Genomic DNA, 22,241 nt, shown 5'->3' on the forward strand with positions numbered 1-22,241 from the left:
TTACATCACTTAGGTTCTGAGCGTTCTGCTTGGCTGTCTCATACACTGGAGTGTCTGTCACCACAGAATACTCCTTGAAAGCCTCGATACCTTTGGCTCTGTACTTGTACTGGAATAAAAACAAGGCAGTCAGCATTGCTTGTAAATATGAATGTGAAGAAAATGTGCATAAAGAACAGAATGTATGAACCAAAATGCTAAACAAGGTGGAGAGGAATATGTTCAGTGGACTAACCTCACTCTGGAGGTTACCAGCGTGCTTGACACGCAGGATCTCTGGTGTGTCCCAGGCATAGCAGCCAATACCCTTCAGCCAGTTCAGATCATCCTTGTAGAAGATCTGGGGAGGAGTCACACAAGCCAATTGATTTTTGTGTTTATGTTAGAACTGGTTGAACCATGATTGTTTTACTTTTAGGGCATAAAAAAGTATAAATATTTTATGACAGACCAAAAAAAACACATTAAGACAGTCTGACTTTCCTCAATTTCATTAAAAAATACACTTTTTGTAACGTATTGCAGATAAAGCATAAGTTTTTCTGTTACAATATGAAATGATCTTGCTCCGTGTAAGATAAAAAAAAATAATAAATGCATCAATATGAGATCTTTAAACATAACAAAGCTGACAAAATACAAGGACAAATGTTGCTTTAGCTTTGTATCTGCAGCTACTGTATCTACACAGTGACAGAATACGTAGGTGAAGAGCATTACTCACGTCGCTGAGCTGCTCGTTGACTTTGCGAGCTTGGACGTACATTTGCATGTCAGGCATGCAGATCCACTGGTGCAGATACTTGCGGTAGTTGATGCCACTGACGGTGGACTGGGTGTTACGTGCAGACAGGATCTCCAGCATGTCTGGAGGGATGTGGTTCTTGGCCTTGGTCTTCTCATAGTTTTCCCTGTACAGACGCTGTAAAGATGGACAATAGGTGGTTCTTTAGGTTCCCGCATCATGTATGCACAATAAATCAGATGCACGCTACAGTGCAACCTATTTCCCATGAGAAGAAATGCTTTTATGTGGAAAATGAAATAGCAAAACATATTTAACTTACATCAAGGACCAGCTTTCCAGCTTTGACACAACGAGCAGTGGCAGGATCGTCCTCAAGTGACTTGGGAAGACTGTAGAGGGATTTGAACTTCTCATAATCCTCCTTGTATTTCACCTAAAGGAGCCAGAGGATTCATATTGTTTATTAAAAGTCACCAATCAAACTTATTTGAAAAAAACCTCAGCAGAGTAATAACATGGAATGAAATGAACAGAAGTCTTGAACTTACGCCACTGAGAACTGTCTTTTGGTATTTCGCGTGTTGCAATGCGTGAGAGTCATGTGGAATCTGGTAGCTCTTTGCTTTGATCTTGTCCCAGGCAGCAGTGTAGTTTTTCTGAAAAGTCAGAATATTATCATTAACATGTTATTGGGTACAAAAATGCCATTCACAAATCTAGTCACTCACTTAAATAAAGCAATATTTATCTTAACTTACGTTGCTGAAGAAGTATTTGAAGTTGTGGCATCTGGCATAATCATAGGTGTCCAGAACAGTGGTGTACATGTGCTTCTCCTTATGATATGCCTCCCTGTAGTTGAGCTGTCAAAGAGAATTGTTTAATTAATGCACTCAGTAACTGTGTTTAAACTTAAACACTATGTAAGTCCTTTTGAAAATGCAACTGACTCACATCACTGGCCCAGGTGTGGCCCAGGACAGCAGTCACATAAACTGGAGTGTCTGTCACAATGGAGTAGTTGTTGAACTCTTTCTTGGCTTCATCTCTGTATTTGAGCTACATGGGAACATAAACACAGGTAAATTTAATAAATTAACCTTTAATAAACTATACAATATGTATAACATTTCTGTGATCTTTAATGTTGCTACTCACATCACTCTGCAGCTCGTAGGATTTCTTGGCGCGCACAATCTCTGGTGTGTCCCAGGCATAGCAACCGATACCCTTCATCCAGTTCAGGTCATCCTTGTAGAACACCTATCAAATGATGACAGTAAAAAAAACTAAAATTACATGTCCAGTATTGAAGAAAACATTTGGATTTTGTACAACATCTTGTTAAAAGACAGATTAATCTATTACTGCACATATTGTATGCTAAATTGATAATGAACTTTTGTCTTGGGAAAGACTTGCTCATCATAAAAACTGTACTGACAAAAACATTCTCAGCCAATGAGAGCAACTTTAAGATGGTAAAATAATTTTGGCTGAATCTGTATTTTCTATAGCACCTTAACATACTGTGCTGCCTCTGGACAGAACTGCAATAAGATTTTGATGCACTGTGCTGCTAATTGAACTTTTTATAGCACTTTATCATCAACATATTATGCTTAAGCTCTCCCTCCACTATTATATTTTCATGTTTTTATGTTATTTGTCTTTTAGCAATCTCTACTTACTATATTTGTTTATCTAATTATGTAATCTACTCTTGATTGTTGTCTTATCTGTGGTTCTGGGGGGGAATGATATTTAGTTTTTTTGTGTGCACAGATGTACAGAGAAATGACATATAAAGAAATCTTCCATCTTTATTCTTGAACTGCTCTTACAACAGCTGTAGTTTTTTAAAGGCCTTAAATAAAGAAACCTCTACAAAATAGAAACCAACCATATGATACATATGTAAAGCTAGCTGAACTGAGTACACTGCTTCAAATTTCAAAGCAGTTAAGTTGAGTTTGTTCAATCGACTGCCTGGAGCAGAATGTGCACAGAAAAGGGACCTACATCACTGAGGATCTCATTGGTCTTGCGGGCACGAATGGCGTCCTCCTGGTCAGGATGGCAGGTCCACTGGTGCAAGTAGGTGCGGTAGAGGACATCGCTTAGCATGTCCTGGCAACGCTTAGCAACCTGGTTAGCAATGATGTCAGGTGGAAGGTGGCACTTGGTCTTGCTCTGATGATAGTCCTTCTGGTAGAGCCTCTGTAGAAGACATTTAAATCATAGAAAGCTAACGATTAACAACATGAAACGGATCAAGATGAAATAAAGTTTATGAGGAGAGGATAATAAATCTTAATCTTGGTCATAAAAGCAATGTAAATTGTTAAAAAACTTGCACAATTAGCGCAATGACCTTCCTTAGTATTCCAGTCTGCAGCTTCTGGTCTTTGCAAGTAAACATGGCCTTTACTGCAAATTATCATTTTCTTACATCCAGATTTTAAAAGTATTATTTCTTAATATTTACTAGAATTCTAGAGATTTTGTAGCATTGATGGCATCTGTTTAAAGTATTTTATTAACAATCAAGTATTTTAGTGTCTTAATACTGTTGAATAATGTGGAAAGCTTTTATCAATATCTCACCAGTCCCTTGTTCTTCTCTTGCTGTCCACAGCGCATCACCTCAGGGAAGTCCACAAGGGTTCCAGCCATGTAGTGACCCTTAGCCTTCTCATGATGTTCATGGTACTTGGCCTAGTTGGATCCAAAATCATGAAAGTCTCAGTTTTGTTTAGATATGGTAAGAAAAAAAAAATTTGATGCCATATGTGCAAAGCGTGTAAGACACTCACATCACTAGCAATCTCCCTGCCCTTCTTGCCGGTCAACAGTGGGATGTATTCATGGTTCAGCTGGTAGCCTGTAGCCTTAGTCTTGTCCCAATCCAATTTGTAGAGTTTCTGAAATTGCACAAAGTAGGCACAGAAGTTAAGAAGAATGCATGATATGCAATGAAAAACATGTATTAATCAGTAAATTATTTTACATTACCTCACTGATGATCTTAGCCGCCTCCCTGCTGTGAGCCAGCTGAGGAGTATCTTCTGAACCAATGTAATGACCCTTTTCTGCATTGAAAGTTTCTTTGTACTTCAGCTAGAATAAAAAGAAAACAACAGAATTTAGATTTGATTATATCTTATTAACATGTTTTTTTTAAAAGGCCAGCCTTTGTAAATGTTAGATTGTACATACATCACTGAGGTTGGCAGCATTAGTCTTGGCCAAAAGGATCTCAGGGCGGTCCACAATCAGGGTAAAGTTTGCGAAGGCTTCCTTGGCACCCTTTTTGTAGAGTCTCTGTGAATAAAATTACAGTATCAAGGTAGGAAAGAGTGTGTTGATACCAAAATTAGCAAAATATGGTAAAAGAAACAACAAAATCCAAAAAGAGAATGCAGTACAGTAAACGCACATCATTGAGAATCTCCTGGGCCTTCTTGACCTTGACGTGGTCAACAGAGTCGGCTGCCACCCAGCCGCAGCCCCGCAGCCATTCCAGGTCAGCCTTATACACGAACTGTACACAGAAACCAAGATAGATATTAGTTATAAAGTTATGGCAGAAGTTTCTGCCAGTTTATTGTGTGAATATGACAAATAAATCCGTGTTTGTTTGCTCACATTGCTTTGCAGATCATAGGCTTTGCGGGCCTGGATTACATCATTCTGGTCTGGCAGACAAGTCCATTGGTGCAAGCGAGTTCTATAGAGGTCATCATTGACTTGCTTCTGGCATTTCTTGGCCAGTTCAAACTGCAGCATGTCCACTGGCAGGTTGAACTTGGTCTTGGACTTGTTGAAGTCCTTCTTGTACAGAGCGTCACTGGCAATCCTGGCTGAGTTCAGAGCCAACATAATCAGAGGGTCTTCCTCGACGTTGCGGGCACCAATGTGATGGCCAACCTGCTTGCGGTATGACTCCAGGTACTTATGCTACAGAACAGACAAAAATAAATGTCTCCGTGCCGTTTTGTTCCCAGTTAAATAAAAATGAACTGTAATACATGGTCTTATTATTAGTAAAGAAACAGATGCAAGTTTGTCCTGCTACTTACCTGACTTTGCACTTTACTTGTAAGGATGCATTGTTTAATTGGCACAGCATCTCCAGGCATAAAGTACCCTGTAGCTTTGACTTTGTCCCAGTCTTTGGTGTACAGTTTCTATAGGAGATGAAGATAGTTGTTAAAGGTTTCTCATAATATATCAGATGTCTAACTCATGCTAAGAAAGGATAAAACTAGCAAAATATTTTTGAATTTAAATATGTAGCAAATACCACCCATTAGGAGCCAGTCTTACCGGGTGAACGTTCTTAGCCACCTCCCTGGCTGTGGCAAGAGTTGGAGTGTCGGTCAGTGTGTAATTGGTCTTCTCCTGGTGCCAGGCCTCGCGATATTTGGCCTGAACACAAAGAGAGAACAAAACTGAGCTACTGATAACAACTAAAATCTGCCAGCGACCCTCTCCTGCCAAGTGGTTCACCTGAGGAAGGAACATAAAACATTCAGACAGCATCTTAATAACAGAAGATCATGCTCACCTCATTCAGGACCTCAGCAGCATTCTTGGCACAGATCAAGTCAACTCTGTCAGTTGGAACTGTGTATTTCTGTTCATCCAATTTTACGCGGTAACCTCTCTATAAAAACAGCAAGAAAGATGTGTAAGAAAAATAATTTAGACATTTACTAAGCACACAAAAACATTTTTCTAATATTTTCAAGTGTGTGTGGTAGTGTGAGGTTCGTCGGGTGTCAAACTTACATCAGCCAGGACCTTCTGTGCATGCTTCACCTTTACAACATCCACACTCTCATGTGGCATCCATCCACATCCACGTAACCACTCCAAATCAGCTTTGTACACAGCCTGAGGAATCAAAGCAGGCAAATTAAAAGGGGCAAAGCCATCTTTTTACAAGGCATGCAATCTACAGATACAACAGTCTATGTGAATGAATACGATCCATGAGCACCAACGTAAACCTACGTCACTCTGGAGATCATAGGCCTTTCTGGCTTGCACTACATCATTAGAATCTGGCAGACAAGTCCACTGATGCAGATGAGTCCTGTAGTTGAAATCATTCACTTGGATCTGGCATTTCTTGGCCAGCTCAAGGTTCAGCATGTCCACTGGAAGGTTGAACTTGGTCTTGGACTTGTTGAAGTCCTTCTTGTATAGAGCATCGCTGGCAATCTTGGCTGAGTTCAGTGCCAACATGATGAGAGGGTCTTCCTCGACGTTACGGGCACCGATGTGATGACCGACCTGCTTACGGTATCCTGCTTTATACTTGTACTGAAAGAGGTAAAAAATTTATGAAAATTCAGCAATTCAACAAGTAGACAAATTATTAACATGCAAATTTTTTTCTTTACATCGCTGATGATATCTCTGGAAGCTCTGGCCTTCAGCACAGAGATAGCATCCTCCTTGATATGGTAGCCTTTGGCCTTCTGGTCATCCCATGCCTTTGTGTACAGTTTCTGCACAGTACAAGAAAAAGGATTAGATAAATACATTTCAACAAAAAATATATTCATTTAAAGTCATGGACACAACTGGAGCAGTGCTTGTAATAATATAAACTTACGTTGCTGATAGCGACAGCATTGGCCTTGGACAGTGTAAAGGTGGGGGTGTCAGATGGCAGGTGGATGGTGAGCTTGTCTTTATCCCAGACCTCCCTATATTTCCTCTGTCAGAAGAAAAACAACAACATTAGTTTCTTTATTTTGATGCCCTCAGTAGCACTGATATCTGTACAACACATTTAGTGTTTATTTACCAATGGAAAGCATTTACAGTTTAGTTATTACTCACATCACTGAGGTTTTCAGCATTCTGCTTGGACAAGACAATAGCCGGGAGGTCGACAACGCTGGTGAACTTGACAGTGCTCGGGTGCTGGCGGTAGAGCCTGTCATTGAGAATAGTCATGGCATTTCTAGCTTTGATGACATCCACAGAGTCCTGAGGTGACCAGCCGCATCCCTTCAGCCACTCCAGATCAGCTTTGTACACAGCCTGAAAAAATACATCAGTTTTAACCCCATTAAATATATTCCTTGTTCTTGTAGTTTTGGATTTGCCTGACAGCAAGATGTCTTAATTTGGATTAAGATATCTCTATTTAGGTGCATTGACAGATGTAGGTTCTATATATATTTGAATCTAATTGAGATATAAATTGCATCAAGTCTGTTATACCAGTAAGACCCAGAAGAGAACAAGAAGCTTCAAAAAGACTCTCCTTTACTTCACCCAGTAAACTTCACATGTACTTACATCACTCTGCAGGTCGTACACCTTTCTAGCTTGAACCACATCATTGGAGTCTGGCAGGCATGTCCATTGGTGCAAGTGAGTCCTGTAGTTGAAGTCATTCACTTGCTGCTGGCATTTCTTGGCCAGTTCAATTGTCAGCATGTCTACTGGGAGGTTGTACTTGGTCTTGGTCTTGTTGAAGTCCTTCTTGTAGATGTTGTCGCTGGAGATCTTGGCTGCATTAGCGGCCAACATTATCAGTGGGTCATCATTGACGCTGAGGGCACCGATGTGATGGCCACACTGCTTGCGGAAACCTGCCTTGTATTTGTACTGAAAATTGGGATAGAGATGTTTCAGTTAGTTTAATAATACTACATCTTTACGGCAAATGAGGAAAATTATCAAAGGAATTCAGCTTGCAAAGCAAATAGTGAAGGAAATTTGAAAATGTTGAAAGGCTGGACACAAACTTACATCACTGACGATATCTCTAGAGGCCTTGGCTGACAAAACAGAAATTGCATCTTTGGGAAGGAAGTAGCCCTTGTTGATGGTGTCCATAAAACCTTCACGATAATATTTCTAGGGAAACAAGAGTGATGCTGTTAGTGTATCTTCTACAAAAAATGCTACAGACCATAACCCAAAAAGAGTACCCACAGTATGGAGACAGTTCTCTTCATAGGAGAATTTATTAAGAAGGAGTAACAAATGACTGATAAGACAATGTACTTATTGACAGTGCACTACCAGACTGGTGTTGAGTTTATTCTGCTGGGCCAGGAGAATCTCTGGGGTATCAGGCATGATGTGGAGGTTGACCTTATCCTTCTCCCAGGCAGAAACGTATGCTTTCTGTAAAGAAAAGATTAACATTATTTAATTTATTGATAAGGAACTTCATATGAGTCTTGGAACATTATTTCAAAACAAACTGAGCTTTTTAATTTATTCTCTTTGGTGTTAAACAAAAGGAAATGCTGACATGTTTTGCCAGAAGTTTGGTACAATAAGATGTACTATCTGTACCTTGTCCATGATCTGGGCATTGGCCTGAGCAAGGGCATATGGCATGTCACTTGTCTTGGCAGTGAACTTGAACTTGCTGGGATGCTGACGGTACTTCCGCTCACTCAGAATCTCTGCTGCTTTCTTGGCTTTCTCCACTTCAAGCGAACCAATTGGCACCCATCCCATTCCCTTGACCCATTCCATGTCAGCCTTGTACACAGCCTACAAAGAGGAGGAAAACAGGAGACACACTTAGTTCTGAAAAGAAAAACATACAAATGCAGTGTTCAGCAAATATGTTAAGAGAAATTCTTAATACTTACATCACTCTGCAGGTCATATGCCTTTCTGGCTTGCACTACATCGTTGGAGTCTGGCAGACAGGTCCAGTTGTGCAGATGAGTTCTGTAGTTGAAATCATTGACTTGGATCTGGCATTTCTTGGCCAGCTCAAGGTTCAGCATGTCTACTGGCAGGTTGAATTTGGTCTTGGACTTGTTGAAGTCCTTCTTGTACAGAGCATCACTGGCAATCTTGGCTGAATTCAGTGCCAGCACGATCAGAGGGTCATCATTGACACTGAGGGCTCCAATGTGGTGACCAACCTGCTTACGGTATCCTGTCTTATATTTGTACTGGGTGAGAAAACAGAAAATAATGTTCATAAAATGTCTTCTTTACATGTACAGTGATAAACCTGTAGTAACTCTGGATATAAGAGAGAAAAATATTTAGTTATATGTTACATACATCACTGATTATGTTTCTTGCATGCTTGGCAGCAACAACAGAGATGGCATCGGCCTTAAGATCGTAACCCTTTCTGAAGATCTTCTCAACCTCTTCCCTGTATTGTTTCTGTAAAAAGAAATGAAAATAGATGATTTATAAAATAAAACAGGAATGCAGAAAACTATCTGAAGTAAAAAAAAAAAGACCAAAACATACAATGCTGATATTATACGCATTAGCCTTGGAAAGCAACAGCTCAGGCAGGTCAGGGGTCACATGAGTCTTGATTTTATCAGCTTCCCAAGCAGCAATGTAGTTTTTCTGTCATAAGAAATATGGGAAAAAAGGGAAAATTAAATACACAGGAAAGACTGAAGAGATGAGCAAAAATTAAAAGAGGCATATTATGTTCTCTACCTTGTTGATGATCTCAGCATTTGATTTAGCTAAGACCATAGGCATGGAAGTCATATCAGTCTTATACTTCAGAGTGTCTGGTTTCTGCCTATAGAGACGATCGCTGAGAATTTTCGAAGCATTCTTGGCTTTTACCACATCCAGCGATCCAATGGGGACCCATCCTACACCAACAATCTCATCCAAGTCAGCTTTGTACACGGCCTAGTGGGAAAAGCACATACATGTAACATCAAAACACATACGCACCTTCCCATGGCATTATACACTGAACATATTACAGAAAAACTCACATCACTCTGCAGGTCATAGGCTTTCCTGGCCTGGACCACATCATTGGAGTCTGGCAGACAAGTCCATTGGTGTAGCCGGGTGATGTAGTTGGCGTGGTTGACCTGAATCTGGCATTTCTTAGCCAGTTCGAGACTCAACATGTCCACTGGCAGGTGGAACTTGGTCTTGGATTTGTTGAAGTCCTTCTTGTACAGAGCATCACTGGCGATCTTGGCTGAGTTCAGAGCCAGCATGATGAGAGGATCATCCTGGACGCTGCGAGCACCAATATGGTGGCCGACCTGCTTACGGTATCCTGTCTTGTACTTGTACTAATGAAATCAGCAGAAAATGTTCAATGTTACAACTACAACACCACTCACATCATGGCAGTGATCATATAAACAGAAAAATGGTACAGCATGGGTCACTCACATCACTGACGATGTCCCTGGAGGCCTTAGCACTCTTCACAGAGATTGCATCTGAAGGTAGGAAATAGCCTTTGCTGATGGTCTCCTCAAAACCTTGTCTGTATAGTTTCTAGAAAATGAGACATATATGAATACTTTTAACTGTAATGACAAACAGAAATCTACTTGTGTCATTTAACTGCTGTATAGCCTGCCGGTAAGGCCCTCAGTAAGGACTACAATCACTTGGCTTGTACTTCAAAGCAGTGCCGCCTGAGGGATTTCTTAATGTGGTTAATAAGCAAACACAACTGACAAAAAGAGGTTTTGAAATTCTATGGAAATTACAATAAACAGCTAAAGATTGTTATCCCACAAGACAAGAACCTGTCTTGCTGACGTAGCTATGGCCAAGATCATATGTTAAAGAAAGCAAGCTTCACCTTCTTATCATTTGGAAAAGTAAGTACACTAACCCTGCTCATGTTGATAGCATTTTGTTGAGAGAGGACAATCTCAGGAGTGTCGGGTTTAATGTGAAGCTGGGTCTTGTCCTTCTCCCATGCCTCGATATAGAGACGCTGCAACCAAGCAAAATAATCATAGTGTTAATTGATGCTATTGACTAAACCGATGACCACAGTGACAAGGGTTTGCAAAGCACGATAATGATTAAGTCTACCTTGTTCATAGTCTGAGCATTACTCTTTGCCAGCATAATATTCATGGCATCGATGGGGCTAGTGAATGGAACACTGCTGGGGTGCTGGCGGTATTTTATATCACTCAAAATCTCTCCGGCCTTCTTGGCTTTTTCCACATCAAGTGAGCCAATGGGGACCCAGCCCAGGCCCTGGAGCCACTTCAGGTCAGCTTTGTAGACAGCCTGTGAAGCACAGTAGCATATATTGTAAATTCTGATATACTTTGCTGCAAGAACATAAAAAACTAACATTAAAGCCACACTCACATCACTCTGCAGGTCATATGCATGTCTGGCCTGGACCACATCATTGGAGTCTGGCAGACAAGTCCAGTTGTGCAGGCGGGTGATGTAGTTGGCGTGGTTGACCTGAATCTGGTTCTTCTTGGCCAGCTCAAAGGCCATCATGTCCACTGGCAGGTGGAACTTGGTCTTGGACTTGTTGAAGTCCTTCTTGTACAGAGCATCACTGGCGATCTTGGCTGAGTTCAGAGCCAGCATGATGAGAGGATCATCCTGGACGCTGCGAGCACCAATATGGTGGCCGACCTGCTTACGGTATCCTGTCTTGTACTTGAACTGGAAGAAACATTAAATAATATCATTGGTAACAGGTACACACACACTACACATGACAAAAAATTAAAATGTATAGGTTTTTTTTGTTTCGCTAATAATAATTTATTGCCTACAGTATACAAGACATCTGTCTAAAAAAAGAAAAAAGAGAGAGAATGCTAATGGTAAATCTTAATCTAAAATCCCTCTGTGGTACAATATAAAATATATTACAACTGACTGTCACTTTTCAGTTATAATAGCCAACATGACTTACATCACTGGCGATGTCCCTGGAGGCCCTGGCTGCGATGATGGAAATAGCATCATGACGGAGATCATAGCCCTTCTTCTTGGCATCTTCATTTGCCTGTTTGTATGCTTTCTGTAAACAAGCACAGTCATGTCCATACATGAAGTATATGGATTTACAATTGAAATGAATGCATACATTTGTACACAGCTGTTCATTTGTCACATACCAAGCTGTAGTTGACATTGTTTGCTTTGGCCAGAAGGACATCCATAGCATCAGGCATAACGTGGATCTTTGTCTTCTCCTTGTCCCAGGCTTCAATGTAAGATTTCTGCAGGCACAGAAACCAACAACATGAGAATGTACTTACATTATGACCTGAGTGAGTATGTCTTTTAAAACAAAATCATTTTTATATGATATCCATATGCTGTCAATACAGTTCCTTGAATATGATTTCTTACCTTGTTCATAACCTGGGCATTGGCCTTAGCTAACACCATAGGCATGTCTTCAGTAGTGCTTTTGAACTTGAAGTTGCTTGGGTGTTGGCGATACCTGTTGTCACTCAGGATCTCACCAGCTTTCTTCACCTTCTCAACATCCAATGAACCTATAGGCACCCATCCAATGCCCTGCAGCGTCTTCAGCTCCTCCTTGTAAACAGCCTAGACACAAACAAAATAAAAGTTATTTGAATTACCTTCCAAATCTTCAAAAATACAGATTTATCAAAACAGGAAAACAATCCATATTATCAATATCAGGAAAAATACTCACATCACTCTGCAAGTCATATGCATGTCTGGCCTGGACCACATCATTGGAGTCTGGCAGACAAGTCCAGTTGTGCAGGCGGGTGATGTAGTTGGCGTGGTTGACCTGAATTTGGTTCTTCTTGGCCAGCTCAAAGGCCATCATGTCCACTGGCAGGTGGAACTTGGTCTTGGACTTGTTGAAGTCCTTCTTGTACAGAGCATCACTAGCAATCTTGGCTGAGTTCAGAGCCAGCATGAGCAGAGGATCGTCCTGGATGCTGCGAGCGCCAATGTGGTGGCCGACCTGCTTACGGTATCCTGTCTTGTACTTGAACTGAGGGATTAAACAAAAAACATCAAGTTAAAATAGCTTCTTTACATGTACATTAATAAACTAATAGTAACTGCTTATAAGTGATGAAATGCAGCAACTTACATCACTGGCAATGTCCCTGGAGGCCCTGGCTGCAATGATGGAAATGGCATCATTGCGCAGATCGTAGCCCTTCTTCTTGGCATCTTCATTTGCCTGCTTGTACTTTTTCTGAAAATGATCACACACATTACATAGATGTTAAATATGTAAACCTTTTACTTTAAGTAGGAAGGTGTAAAGCTGAATGGCATAATTATCTAACATAAGGTCAGATGTTATTGTTATATCACAACAAATTCAGTTATCTAAATTCATGATTCAAAGCAAACGATACTAAAAACAAGAGGAAAAAAAGATTTTTGAGGTTTTTCTGTTACATATTAAGAGTTTATTCTATGTAGTGTGCCAGAGCTTACTTCACTGATTACTTTGTTGATTATTTTATATATGATGTCACAAACATTGGTCATTCCCTGACATATGCGTCAACATAATAATAAAAATCCTTGTAGCAATATATAACATATCAAATAATAACACACCATTTAGCCCTAATCAACCATTATCCAAATACAAGAGTTGCCTAAACAATATGAATGTCATAATTCTCACCAAGCTGTAGTTGACATTGTTCGCTTTGGCCAGAAGGACATCCATAGCATCAGGCATGATGTGGATCTTTGACTTCTCATTGTCCCAGGCTTCAACGTAAGCTTTCTGCAGGCACCAAAAACCAACAACATGAGTGTTCCTTTACAAATTTCTATTAATCAAACCTAACAGAACTTTGAGAACTGACAAATTCTTACCTTGTTCATAACCTGGGCATTGGCCTTAGCTAACACCATAGGCATGTCCTCAGTACTGCTTTTAAACTTGAAGTTGCTTGGGTGTTGGCGATACCTGTTGTCACTCAGGATCTCACCAGCTTTCTTCACCTTCTCAACATCCAGTGAACCTATAGGCACCCATCCAATGCCCTGCAGCGTCTTCAGCTCCTCCTTGTAAACAGCCTAGACAAAACAAAAATGGTTTATTAATGATAAAGTCACCCAGTCCCTGACACAATGTGCAGCTTTAAAATTTTATAATTTCAAAAAAATTATACTCACATCACTCTGCAGATCATATGCATGTCTGGCCTGGACCACATCATTGGAGTCTGGCAGACAAGTCCATTGGTGCAGCCGGGTGATGTAGTTGGCGTGGTTGACCTGAATCTGGTTCTTCTTGGCCAGCTCAAAGGCCATCATGTCCACTGGCAGGTGGAACTTGGTCTTGGACTTGTTGAAGTCCTTCTTGTACAGAGCATCACTGGCGATCTTGGCTGAGTTCAGAGCCAGCATGAGCAGAGGATCGTCCTGGATGCTGCGAGCACCAATATGGTGGCCGACCTGCTTACGGTATCCTGTCTTGTACTTGAACTACAAATTAAGCACAAAGCAACTTATCAGAATATTAAGGTTCCAGGAAAGCAATAATATCACTATGAATATTGTTTTTAGATTTTGTTCCAATCAGTTTCGGTATGTATGATAATCTTATATAAATACTATTCATGCTAATTGCAAAGAGCAGAAAAAAATTAGTTTACATCGCTGGCAATATCCCTGGAAGCCCTCGCTGCAATAATGGAAATGGCATCGTTACACAGGTCGTATCCCTTCTTCTTGGCCTCTTCATTTGCCTGCTTGTAGGCTTTCTGCAAAAAAGGGAAATAAAACTTCAAGCATCTTCCATAAAATGTGTTATAAAGTATGCTATGTCAAAGGCTGCGGCAACAACTTTTTTGAGGACAATGACTCACCACACTGTAGTTGACTTTGTTCGCTTTGGCCAGCAGAATATCCATGGCATCAGGCATGACATGGATGGTAGTCTTGTCTTTCTCCCAGGCATCCATGTAAGCTTTCTGTGAAGTTCATTTTTTTAAATTTAGTTGCCATAAAAATTTAATATGTGGAGGGTTTCATTGACTTGCATTCATGATTAAACCAATTCTGATCTTAGACTAATATTTCTACTGATTCGATAACTGCAGTATAAGATTTATTTTACTGAATTTGATCAATCAGCGGAGGTTTTGGACTTTATCTCATTTTTTGTAAATGTACAGTTAGCATCGCAGTTGTATTGAACAAATTAAAACTAAACAGTACAAAAAGCCCAAATCTGTAGCAATCACAATAGGGTAATTTTCAGTTCTTGTTTCTTTAAGCAGACACACAAAACAAGGTTGTTCTTAACATAGACAACTGTGATGCTTTCTTACCTTGTTCATAACCTGGGCATTGGCCTTAGCTAACACCATTGGCATGTCTTCAGTACTGCTTTTGAACTTGAAGTTGCTTGGGTGTTGGCGATACCTGTTGTCACTCAGGATCTCACCAGCTTTCTTCACCTTCTCAACATCCAGTGAACCTATAGGCACCCATCCAATGCCCTGCAGCGTCTTCAGCTCCTCCTTGTAAACAGCCTAGACAAAACAAAATGGTTTATTATGGTGTAATATCTTCCAAAACCTTAAGAATAGAAATTCATAATAAGAAAAACAAGATTAATTATCAATACAAAGATTTATACTCACATCACTCTGCAGGTCATATGCATGTCTGGCCTGGACAACATCATTGGAGTCTGGCAGACAAGTCCAGTTGTGCAGGCGGGTGATGTAGTTGGCATGGTTGACCTGAATCTGGTTCTTCTTGGCCAGCTCAAAGGCCATCATGTCCACTGGCAGGTGGAACTTGGTCTTGGACTTGTTGAAGTCCTTCTTGTACAGAGCATCACTGGCGATCTTGGCTGAGTTCAGAGCCAGCATGAGCAGAGGATCGTCCTGGATGCTGCGAGCACCAATATGGTGGCCGACCTGCTTACGGTATCCTGTCTTGTACTTGAACTGCAAATTAAGCACAAAACAACTTATTAGAATATTATGGTTCCAGGAAAGCAATAACATCTTTATGAATATTGTTGAATTAAGGAAGGTACTAGTGAGAGTTTTGATCACCAACCTGTGGTGAGGGGACAAAACATAGGATAATACGTGTACAGAAGGTGATCCAATATAGAAATATACACTTACATCACTAGCAATGGCAGTAGAGGCTTTAGCAGCCTGGACTGGAATGGCATCACCATGAAGATTGTGGCCCTTCTTCTTGGACAGCTCATTGTCCAATTTGTACTGTTTCTGAAGAGGGAGAGAATGTACAGTTTTATTACTTTCAAACAAATACAACAACTTGAAATAATGTACCCATTTCCTGATTGGAAAAAAATCTGTGCATTAAAATTAAAGTATTACACTGTACCTCGCTGTAGATTTTCTTGTTTCCTCTGGCCAGAACAATGTCCATTGCATCTGGCATGATGTGGATGGTAGTCTTGTCTTTTTCCCAGTTTTTCAGGTAGGATTTCTAAAAAACCAAAACGTAGTTGTTGGTTGGATGTCACTGCCATAACTAAAATAAATAATATCTGTCAAAATGCCCGTCAAATTCATGGCAAGTCCCATCCAGTACCTTATCCATAATCTGGTTGTTGGCAGTGGCGAGCACCAGGTCCATAGAGTTCATGTCTTTGGTGAATTTGAAGTTGCTTGGATGCTGACGGTATTGTTTTTCATTCAAGGCCTGTCCAGCCATTTTTGCTTTCTCTACATCCAGCGATCCAATAGGAACCCATCCAATTCCTTTAATGTAGTGTTCATACTCACTCTTGTACTGGTTCTATGAGAGAATATCAAAATTTTTACCAGTGCCACAAAATTATATACAATAATGGTAACATTAATGTAAAATTTTGGTATTATCATCATACATCACTGGCAATGAACTGCATGTTACGAGCCAGTTCCAGGTTCATGGCATCAGGCAGCACGGTGTAATGGGAGATGATCTGCTTGTATCCAGCCATGGTCTGAGCACGAGAGGCCTGCTTGGCGTGGACCACACTCATCATGTCCACTGGGGAGTGATACTTCAGCTTGGACTTGTGATAGTCCTTCTTGTAGTTCTTGTCACTCTGCAACTTAGCCACCTCCATGTAGTGAACCAGCAGAGGATCATCCTGGATGCTGCGGAAGCCAACATGGTGGCCTCTGGCCTTTTCATAAGCCAACTTGTACTTGTACTGTGACAACAAACCCATATTTAGTCATTCACAGAGTCTATACCCTTATTCAATATGATATTTTGCAAATAGGGAATTTTTTTATGACTTACGTTACTGGCAATGGTGGTACCGGACTTGGCAGCCAGAATGGGGATGGCATCTGGTTTGAGGTTGTAGCCCTTATTGGCCATCTCCACAACACCAGCTTTGTAAAGTTTCTGTAAATTACAGAATTAAATACGATGTGGGAGGAAAAAAAACTTAATGTACATTAACAAACTGATCATCATTATCAAAGTATATTTTCAGCTGTCGGTTTCATGGATTCCTCTTACATTGCTCATATTGATGGCATTAGCCTTAGCAAGGACGATCTCAGGAGCATCTGGCATGACATGGACGGTCAGTTTGTCCTTTTCCCATGCTGCAGTGTATGCTTTCTGTAAATGAAGACATCAAAAAAAAAAAACAAATAAATGATGACAGGTATGAATAATATTGTTAGCAAAAGATTTGTGGCCCTGCATTTCAGACCACAGTTAAAAGGCTGCACCTTGTTCATGATCTGGTTGTTGGCAGTAGCCAAAGCCACGTCCATGGAGTCCATCAGTTTGCTGAACTTGAAGTTAGAGGGATGGGTGCGGTACTTATGGTCACTCAGAATTTGACCACCAACTTTAGCAGTCTCAACTCCCAGTGAACCCATAGGGACCCATCCAATACCTCTGACAAAGTTATTCCAATCAGACTTGTATTCCCACTGAAAAGAAACAAACGATTAATATTTGTTATCTGATGTTCGAAATGCATGTAATTATTTTGAATATATTACAACAGGTATTTTAACATTTCAAACCTACATCACTAGACTGGGAGTTCATGGTGCGAGCAAGCACTAGGTTCATGGCATCGGGGAGGAGAGCATAACTGTGCTGGATCTTCCTGTATCCAGCCATGGTCTGAGCAGCAGAGGCCTGCTTGGCATGGATCACACTCATCATGTCCACTGGGGAGTGATACTTCAACTTGGACTTGTGGTAGTCCTTCTTGTAGTTCTTGTCACTCTGCAACTTAGCCACCTCCATGTAGTGAACCAGCAGAGGGTCATCCTGGAGACTGCGAAAGCCAACATGGTGGCCTCTGGCCTTCTCATAGGCCAGCTTGTACTTGTACTGTAATCATAAATACATTTTGTTAACCATGTATGGTGGATGGTGGAAAATAAACTTCTTGAGTTGGTCCATTGATTTGTTTCCAACTTACGTTACTGGCAATAGTTGTACCAGACTTGGCAGCCTGAATGGGGATGGCATCTGCTTTGAGGTTGTAGCCTTTGTTGGCCATCTCCACAACGCCAGCTTTGTAAAGTTTCTGTGACAAAAATACAATTTCATGTTATTACATTCGCAAAAAGGTCACTATATAAACAATATATACCATATATTTGCAATCACTGACAGGATAAGCTGTGGATTTATCAGATCTTAATTTAGTAATGTAATTGAATGCCTTACATTGCTCATGGTTAGAGCATTAGCCTTGGCCAGTACAATCTCAGGAGAATCTGGCATGATGTGCACGGTCAGTTTGTCCTTTTCCCACGCTGCAGTGTACGCTTTCTGTAATAAAGAAATTTAAAAAAATTTTTAAAAATGAATCATGATACTCATGAAAAACATTACTGTTTAGATTTTGTATGTCTGTACTATACAATTGAAAATGCTGCACCTTGTTCATAATCTGGTTGTTGGCAGTAGCCAATGCCACATCCATGGAGTCCATCAGTTTGCTGAACTTGAAGTTTGATGGATGAGTGCGGTACTTCTTCTCACTCTGAATGTCACCACCGACCTTAGCAGTTTCAACTGCAAGGGAGCCAATAGGGACCCATCCAATACCTCTGACAAAGTTGTTCCAATCAGATTTGTAATCACACTGAAAAAACGAGACTGAGGTTATGATACACATTTGTCTGAAAATTAAGATACATAACTGTATCATTTCCCTAAACGTAAATAAAGCACACTATATAGAATTAACATGGTTGCTCTTCAGGGATGGTTTGGATCTTAAAACAAACAGCTTATGAATTCAACCGTCACTTCTACTCACATCACTTGACTGCATATTCATGGTTCGACACAGCTGCAGGTGCATGTTGTCGGGAAGAAGCAGGTAGTTATGAGGGATCTTTCTGTAACCAGCAAAAGTCTGAGCACGAGAGGCCTGTTTGGCATGGACCACACTCATCATGTCCACTGGGGAGTGATACTTCAGCTTGGACTTGTGGTAGTCCTTCTTGTAGTTCTTGTCACTCTGCAACTTAGCCACCTCCATGTAGTGAACCAGCAGAGGGTCATCCTGGATGCTGCGGAAGCCAACATGGTGGCCTCTGGCCTTCTCATAGTCTTTCTTATATTGCACCTAAGAGACATAGAGATAATAAATAGTTATGTGAACATGACATATGAAATCAGTTAAATTAAAAAAAGTTCTGGATACATTATAAGCAAGTTAGATTCATTATATGCATTTATGACATACATTGCTGGCAATATGTCTGCCTTGTTTGGCGTGCAAGATAGGAATAGCATCAGGCTTCATGTCGTATCCCTTGGCAATGTCTTCTAACCACTTGTGCTTGTAGTGACTCTGCAAATAAAGAGAAAAGTGTTAGAACAATGTTTGGTACACAGATGATGCTGATATATGCTTGAAATTTCAGGCAAGTCAGAGTGCATTGACTTAGATACTTGGCTGATTAAACACTGTTTATATATGTTTGATATTCAATAAAATCTTCTGTGCTCTAACCTCGCTAAGCGTCTGGGCATTGAATTTAGCCTGGAGGAACTCTGGAGAGTCAGCTGGCAGATTATAGGTGTGCATGAACTTCTCGCCAGAGGCCTTGTAGGCAGCCTAGTGGGGAGAAAAAAGAACAACAATTTTTAAAAGGGAACTTGGAGAAGAATGTTTGGTCTGATACACATTAATAATTCAAAATATGTTAAGAGAGAGGAAGAAGCATTGTATCTTCTATAAAAAGTAGGAATTCTTACTTGGTCCAGCTGCTTTGTGTTGGTCATAGCTAGAGTCATGTTCATGGCATCAGTCTTGCTTGTGAATTTGAAATTGCTGGGATGCTGGCGGTAGCTTCTTTCATCCAGTGCAGATTTGGCTGCTTTGGCTTTCTCAACATCCAGAGAACCAATAGGGACCCACCCAAGACCTTTGCAGTAGTTGGTGTAATCGGACTTGTAGACATTCTGTGGGTATGCAGAGAAAAACGAATTGTAAAAGGGTTTAAAGGATATGTACATTGTGCTATATATTAATGCTAGCATTACAACATGGTAATATAAAAGTGAAAAGTGAAAACATACATCACTCTGAATCTCCATCATAGTGCGACACAGCTGCAGGTGCATGTTGTCTGGTAGAAGGAAGAAGCTGTGAGGGATCTTCCTGTAGCCAACCATGGTCTGAGCAGTCGAGGCCTGCTTGGCGTGAACCACACTCATCATGTCCACTGGGGAGTGATACTTCAGCTTGACCTTGTGGTAGTCCTTCTTGTAGTTCTTGTCACTCTGCATCTTAGCCACCTCCATGTAGTGAACCAGCAGAGGATCGTCTTGGAGGCTGCGGAAGCCAACATGGTGGCCTCTGGCCTTCTCATAAGCTAGCTTGTACTTGTACTGTATGAAAGAAAATGTATAAGGAATAGCATTATTGAGTGCTGCAACATTTGTTTAATATGATTAGCATAACTTACATTACTGGCAATGTCTCTTGAAGATTTGGCTGCAACAATGGGAATAGCGTCTTCCTTCACATGATGTCCTTTGAGCAGATCTTGACGATGAGCATAAGTATAATAATTCTAAATAAAAGAACATCAGTTATGTTACAAATATAGCAACCATACCATTTATGTATATGTTTTTATGCACACAAAGGCTGGAAATTTGTACTGAAGAATTTGCAACTAACCTGGCTGATGCTGACAGCATTATATTTGGCTTGCATCAGTTCAGGGACATCAGGAGGGAGATGATAGGTGTGCATGAATTTCTCTCCACTGGCTTTGTACTCTTTCTGTAAAAATACAAAGAAGAGAAAGATTTATGTCTATTTATCACAATTCATTGGCCAAAATAATGAAAGAAATGTCAGAACAAATTAAGAAGTTATTCTGTTTCCTCCTGCTCACCATATTCATGATCTTGGCGTTGGCCTTGGCCAGCTCCATGCTCATGGAGTCAGTGGTACTGGTGAATTTAAGGGTGTCAGGGTGCTGTCTGTATTTTTTCTCATCCATAGCTGCTGCTGCTGCCTTGGCTCTTTCCACCTCCAGGGAACCAATTGGAACCCAGCCAGTTCCCTTGACTGAGCTCTCATAATCCAGTTTATAGTTAAACTGGAAAATAATAGATACCAAGGAAGCATTATTAGACCAAAAAACATATTTTACATAAACCATCAAGTATTTAGTTACAATATGTCATAAACATTCCTAAAAGGGAACAATTTAAACATACATCACTGGAATTGTAGTTCATGCTGCGAGCAAGTTCCAGACCCATAGAGTCAGGCAGAAGACAGTAATTATGGTGGAGCTTCTTGTAGCCAGTGAAGGTCTGCACTGCAGAGGCATGTTTAGCATGAGCTAAACTCATCATGTCCACTGGGGAGTGATACTTCAGCTTGACCTTGTGATAGTCCTTCTTGTAGTTCTTGTCACTCTGCATCTTAGCCACCTCCATGTAGTGAACCAACAGAGGATCATCCTGGAGGCTGCGGAAGCCAACATGGTGGCCTTTGGACTTCTCATAGGCCTTTTTATATTGGACCTAGAAGTTAAAGAGCATATAGCACCTCTAATTATTTACAATGTTAATACTTGCAGCAAGAGATATTGTACAGTGCATTTCAAACATGGCAAGTGAAATTGGAGTTGGAGCATTTTGAAAAACTTACATCACTTGCAGCACGTCTGGCTGCTTTGGCAGCAACAACAGAGATGGCATCGGGCTTCAGGTCATATCCCTTAGCAATCATCTCCTCCCAGGCATACTTGTAGTAGTTCTAAAATGATAGATTACAAACATAACTGCATTAAAATGTATTAAAACTGATTAAGGCGTAGGTTTATTAAATATTTACACACACATGCTTTAGCACCCAGAGTATATGTCAATGCATACCATACACAGATGTATTCAGTATGCTGTATACGTATGTAACAAGACATTTACAAGCACATTCACATATGTACCAAAAATTACTGCTTCAAAAGTGAGCTTTGGTTTACATAATTGAAAACATGCAATCTGTCAGTCTCTGTATTTATGCATTACCTTGCTGATGTTGTAGGCATTGCACTTGGCCTGAATGAACTCAGGGACGTCAGGAGGCAGAGAGTACTTCTGATGGATTTCCTCAAGACCTCTCTTGTAGAACCGCTGTAAACAAGGAAAGAAGGTTGTGAGGACAGAAATCACACGTGCTGCACTTTGATCAAAGTTTTTAAAAAAATCCTCTTAAAAGTTGTCTTGCAAAAAGCACTGAGGGATTGCT

The 22,241-nt window shown here is 40.5% G+C and overlaps 1 protein-coding gene across 22 annotated transcripts in view; it reads right to left on the reverse strand.

Annotated features, from left to right (window-relative positions):
• Positions 1-22,241, reverse strand: part of neb (nebulin) — a 75,707-nt gene that overhangs the window by 35,660 nt on the left and 17,806 nt on the right. For all 22 annotated transcript variants that reach the window (XM_035945195.2, XM_035945193.2, XM_035945213.2 and 19 more), the window contains 70 exons: positions 22,022-22,126; positions 21,642-21,749; positions 21,203-21,514; positions 20,875-21,081; positions 20,655-20,759; positions 20,437-20,544; positions 20,048-20,359; positions 19,724-19,930; positions 19,479-19,583; positions 19,209-19,316; positions 18,777-19,088; positions 18,393-18,599; positions 18,179-18,283; positions 17,928-18,035; positions 17,525-17,836; positions 17,218-17,424; positions 17,000-17,104; positions 16,775-16,882; positions 16,371-16,682; positions 16,073-16,279; positions 15,863-15,967; positions 15,634-15,741; positions 15,136-15,447; positions 14,821-15,024; positions 14,356-14,460; positions 14,143-14,250; positions 13,661-13,972; positions 13,358-13,561; positions 13,161-13,265; positions 12,609-12,716; positions 12,195-12,506; positions 11,879-12,082; positions 11,641-11,745; positions 11,436-11,543; positions 10,868-11,179; positions 10,580-10,783; positions 10,374-10,478; positions 9,920-10,027; positions 9,505-9,816; positions 9,212-9,415; positions 9,011-9,115; positions 8,813-8,920; positions 8,386-8,697; positions 8,081-8,284; positions 7,802-7,906; positions 7,526-7,633; positions 7,070-7,381; positions 6,605-6,808; positions 6,375-6,479; positions 6,160-6,267; positions 5,768-6,079; positions 5,543-5,647; positions 5,319-5,417; positions 5,078-5,179; positions 4,831-4,938; positions 4,397-4,708; positions 4,188-4,292; positions 3,968-4,072; positions 3,764-3,868; positions 3,565-3,672; positions 3,356-3,466; positions 2,771-2,968; positions 1,907-2,011; positions 1,703-1,807; positions 1,507-1,611; positions 1,297-1,404; positions 1,068-1,181; positions 725-922; positions 236-340; positions 5-109 (listed from right to left, as the gene is read on the reverse strand). In XM_035945195.2, the coding sequence (XP_035801088.2) occupies positions 5-109; positions 236-340; positions 725-922; positions 1,068-1,181; positions 1,297-1,404; positions 1,507-1,611; positions 1,703-1,807; positions 1,907-2,011; positions 2,771-2,968; positions 3,356-3,466; positions 3,565-3,672; positions 3,764-3,868; positions 3,968-4,072; positions 4,188-4,292; positions 4,397-4,708; positions 4,831-4,938; positions 5,078-5,179; positions 5,319-5,417; positions 5,543-5,647; positions 5,768-6,079; positions 6,160-6,267; positions 6,375-6,479; positions 6,605-6,808; positions 7,070-7,381; positions 7,526-7,633; positions 7,802-7,906; positions 8,081-8,284; positions 8,386-8,697; positions 8,813-8,920; positions 9,011-9,115; positions 9,212-9,415; positions 9,505-9,816; positions 9,920-10,027; positions 10,374-10,478; positions 10,580-10,783; positions 10,868-11,179; positions 11,436-11,543; positions 11,641-11,745; positions 11,879-12,082; positions 12,195-12,506; positions 12,609-12,716; positions 13,161-13,265; positions 13,358-13,561; positions 13,661-13,972; positions 14,143-14,250; positions 14,356-14,460; positions 14,821-15,024; positions 15,136-15,447; positions 15,634-15,741; positions 15,863-15,967; positions 16,073-16,279; positions 16,371-16,682; positions 16,775-16,882; positions 17,000-17,104; positions 17,218-17,424; positions 17,525-17,836; positions 17,928-18,035; positions 18,179-18,283; positions 18,393-18,599; positions 18,777-19,088; positions 19,209-19,316; positions 19,479-19,583; positions 19,724-19,930; positions 20,048-20,359; positions 20,437-20,544; positions 20,655-20,759; positions 20,875-21,081; positions 21,203-21,514; positions 21,642-21,749; positions 22,022-22,126 (11,691 nt within the window). The remainder of the gene's footprint in view (positions 1-4; positions 110-235; positions 341-724; positions 923-1,067; positions 1,182-1,296; positions 1,405-1,506; positions 1,612-1,702; positions 1,808-1,906; positions 2,012-2,770; positions 2,969-3,355; positions 3,467-3,564; positions 3,673-3,763; positions 3,869-3,967; positions 4,073-4,187; positions 4,293-4,396; positions 4,709-4,830; positions 4,939-5,077; positions 5,180-5,318; positions 5,418-5,542; positions 5,648-5,767; positions 6,080-6,159; positions 6,268-6,374; positions 6,480-6,604; positions 6,809-7,069; positions 7,382-7,525; positions 7,634-7,801; positions 7,907-8,080; positions 8,285-8,385; positions 8,698-8,812; positions 8,921-9,010; positions 9,116-9,211; positions 9,416-9,504; positions 9,817-9,919; positions 10,028-10,373; positions 10,479-10,579; positions 10,784-10,867; positions 11,180-11,435; positions 11,544-11,640; positions 11,746-11,878; positions 12,083-12,194; positions 12,507-12,608; positions 12,717-13,160; positions 13,266-13,357; positions 13,562-13,660; positions 13,973-14,142; positions 14,251-14,355; positions 14,461-14,820; positions 15,025-15,135; positions 15,448-15,633; positions 15,742-15,862; positions 15,968-16,072; positions 16,280-16,370; positions 16,683-16,774; positions 16,883-16,999; positions 17,105-17,217; positions 17,425-17,524; positions 17,837-17,927; positions 18,036-18,178; positions 18,284-18,392; positions 18,600-18,776; positions 19,089-19,208; positions 19,317-19,478; positions 19,584-19,723; positions 19,931-20,047; positions 20,360-20,436; positions 20,545-20,654; positions 20,760-20,874; positions 21,082-21,202; positions 21,515-21,641; positions 21,750-22,021; positions 22,127-22,241) is intronic.

This window comes from Amphiprion ocellaris, chromosome 11, assembly GCF_022539595.1.
Source record: "Amphiprion ocellaris isolate individual 3 ecotype Okinawa chromosome 11, ASM2253959v1, whole genome shotgun sequence".
NCBI lineage: Eukaryota > Metazoa > Chordata > Actinopteri > Pomacentridae > Amphiprion > Amphiprion ocellaris.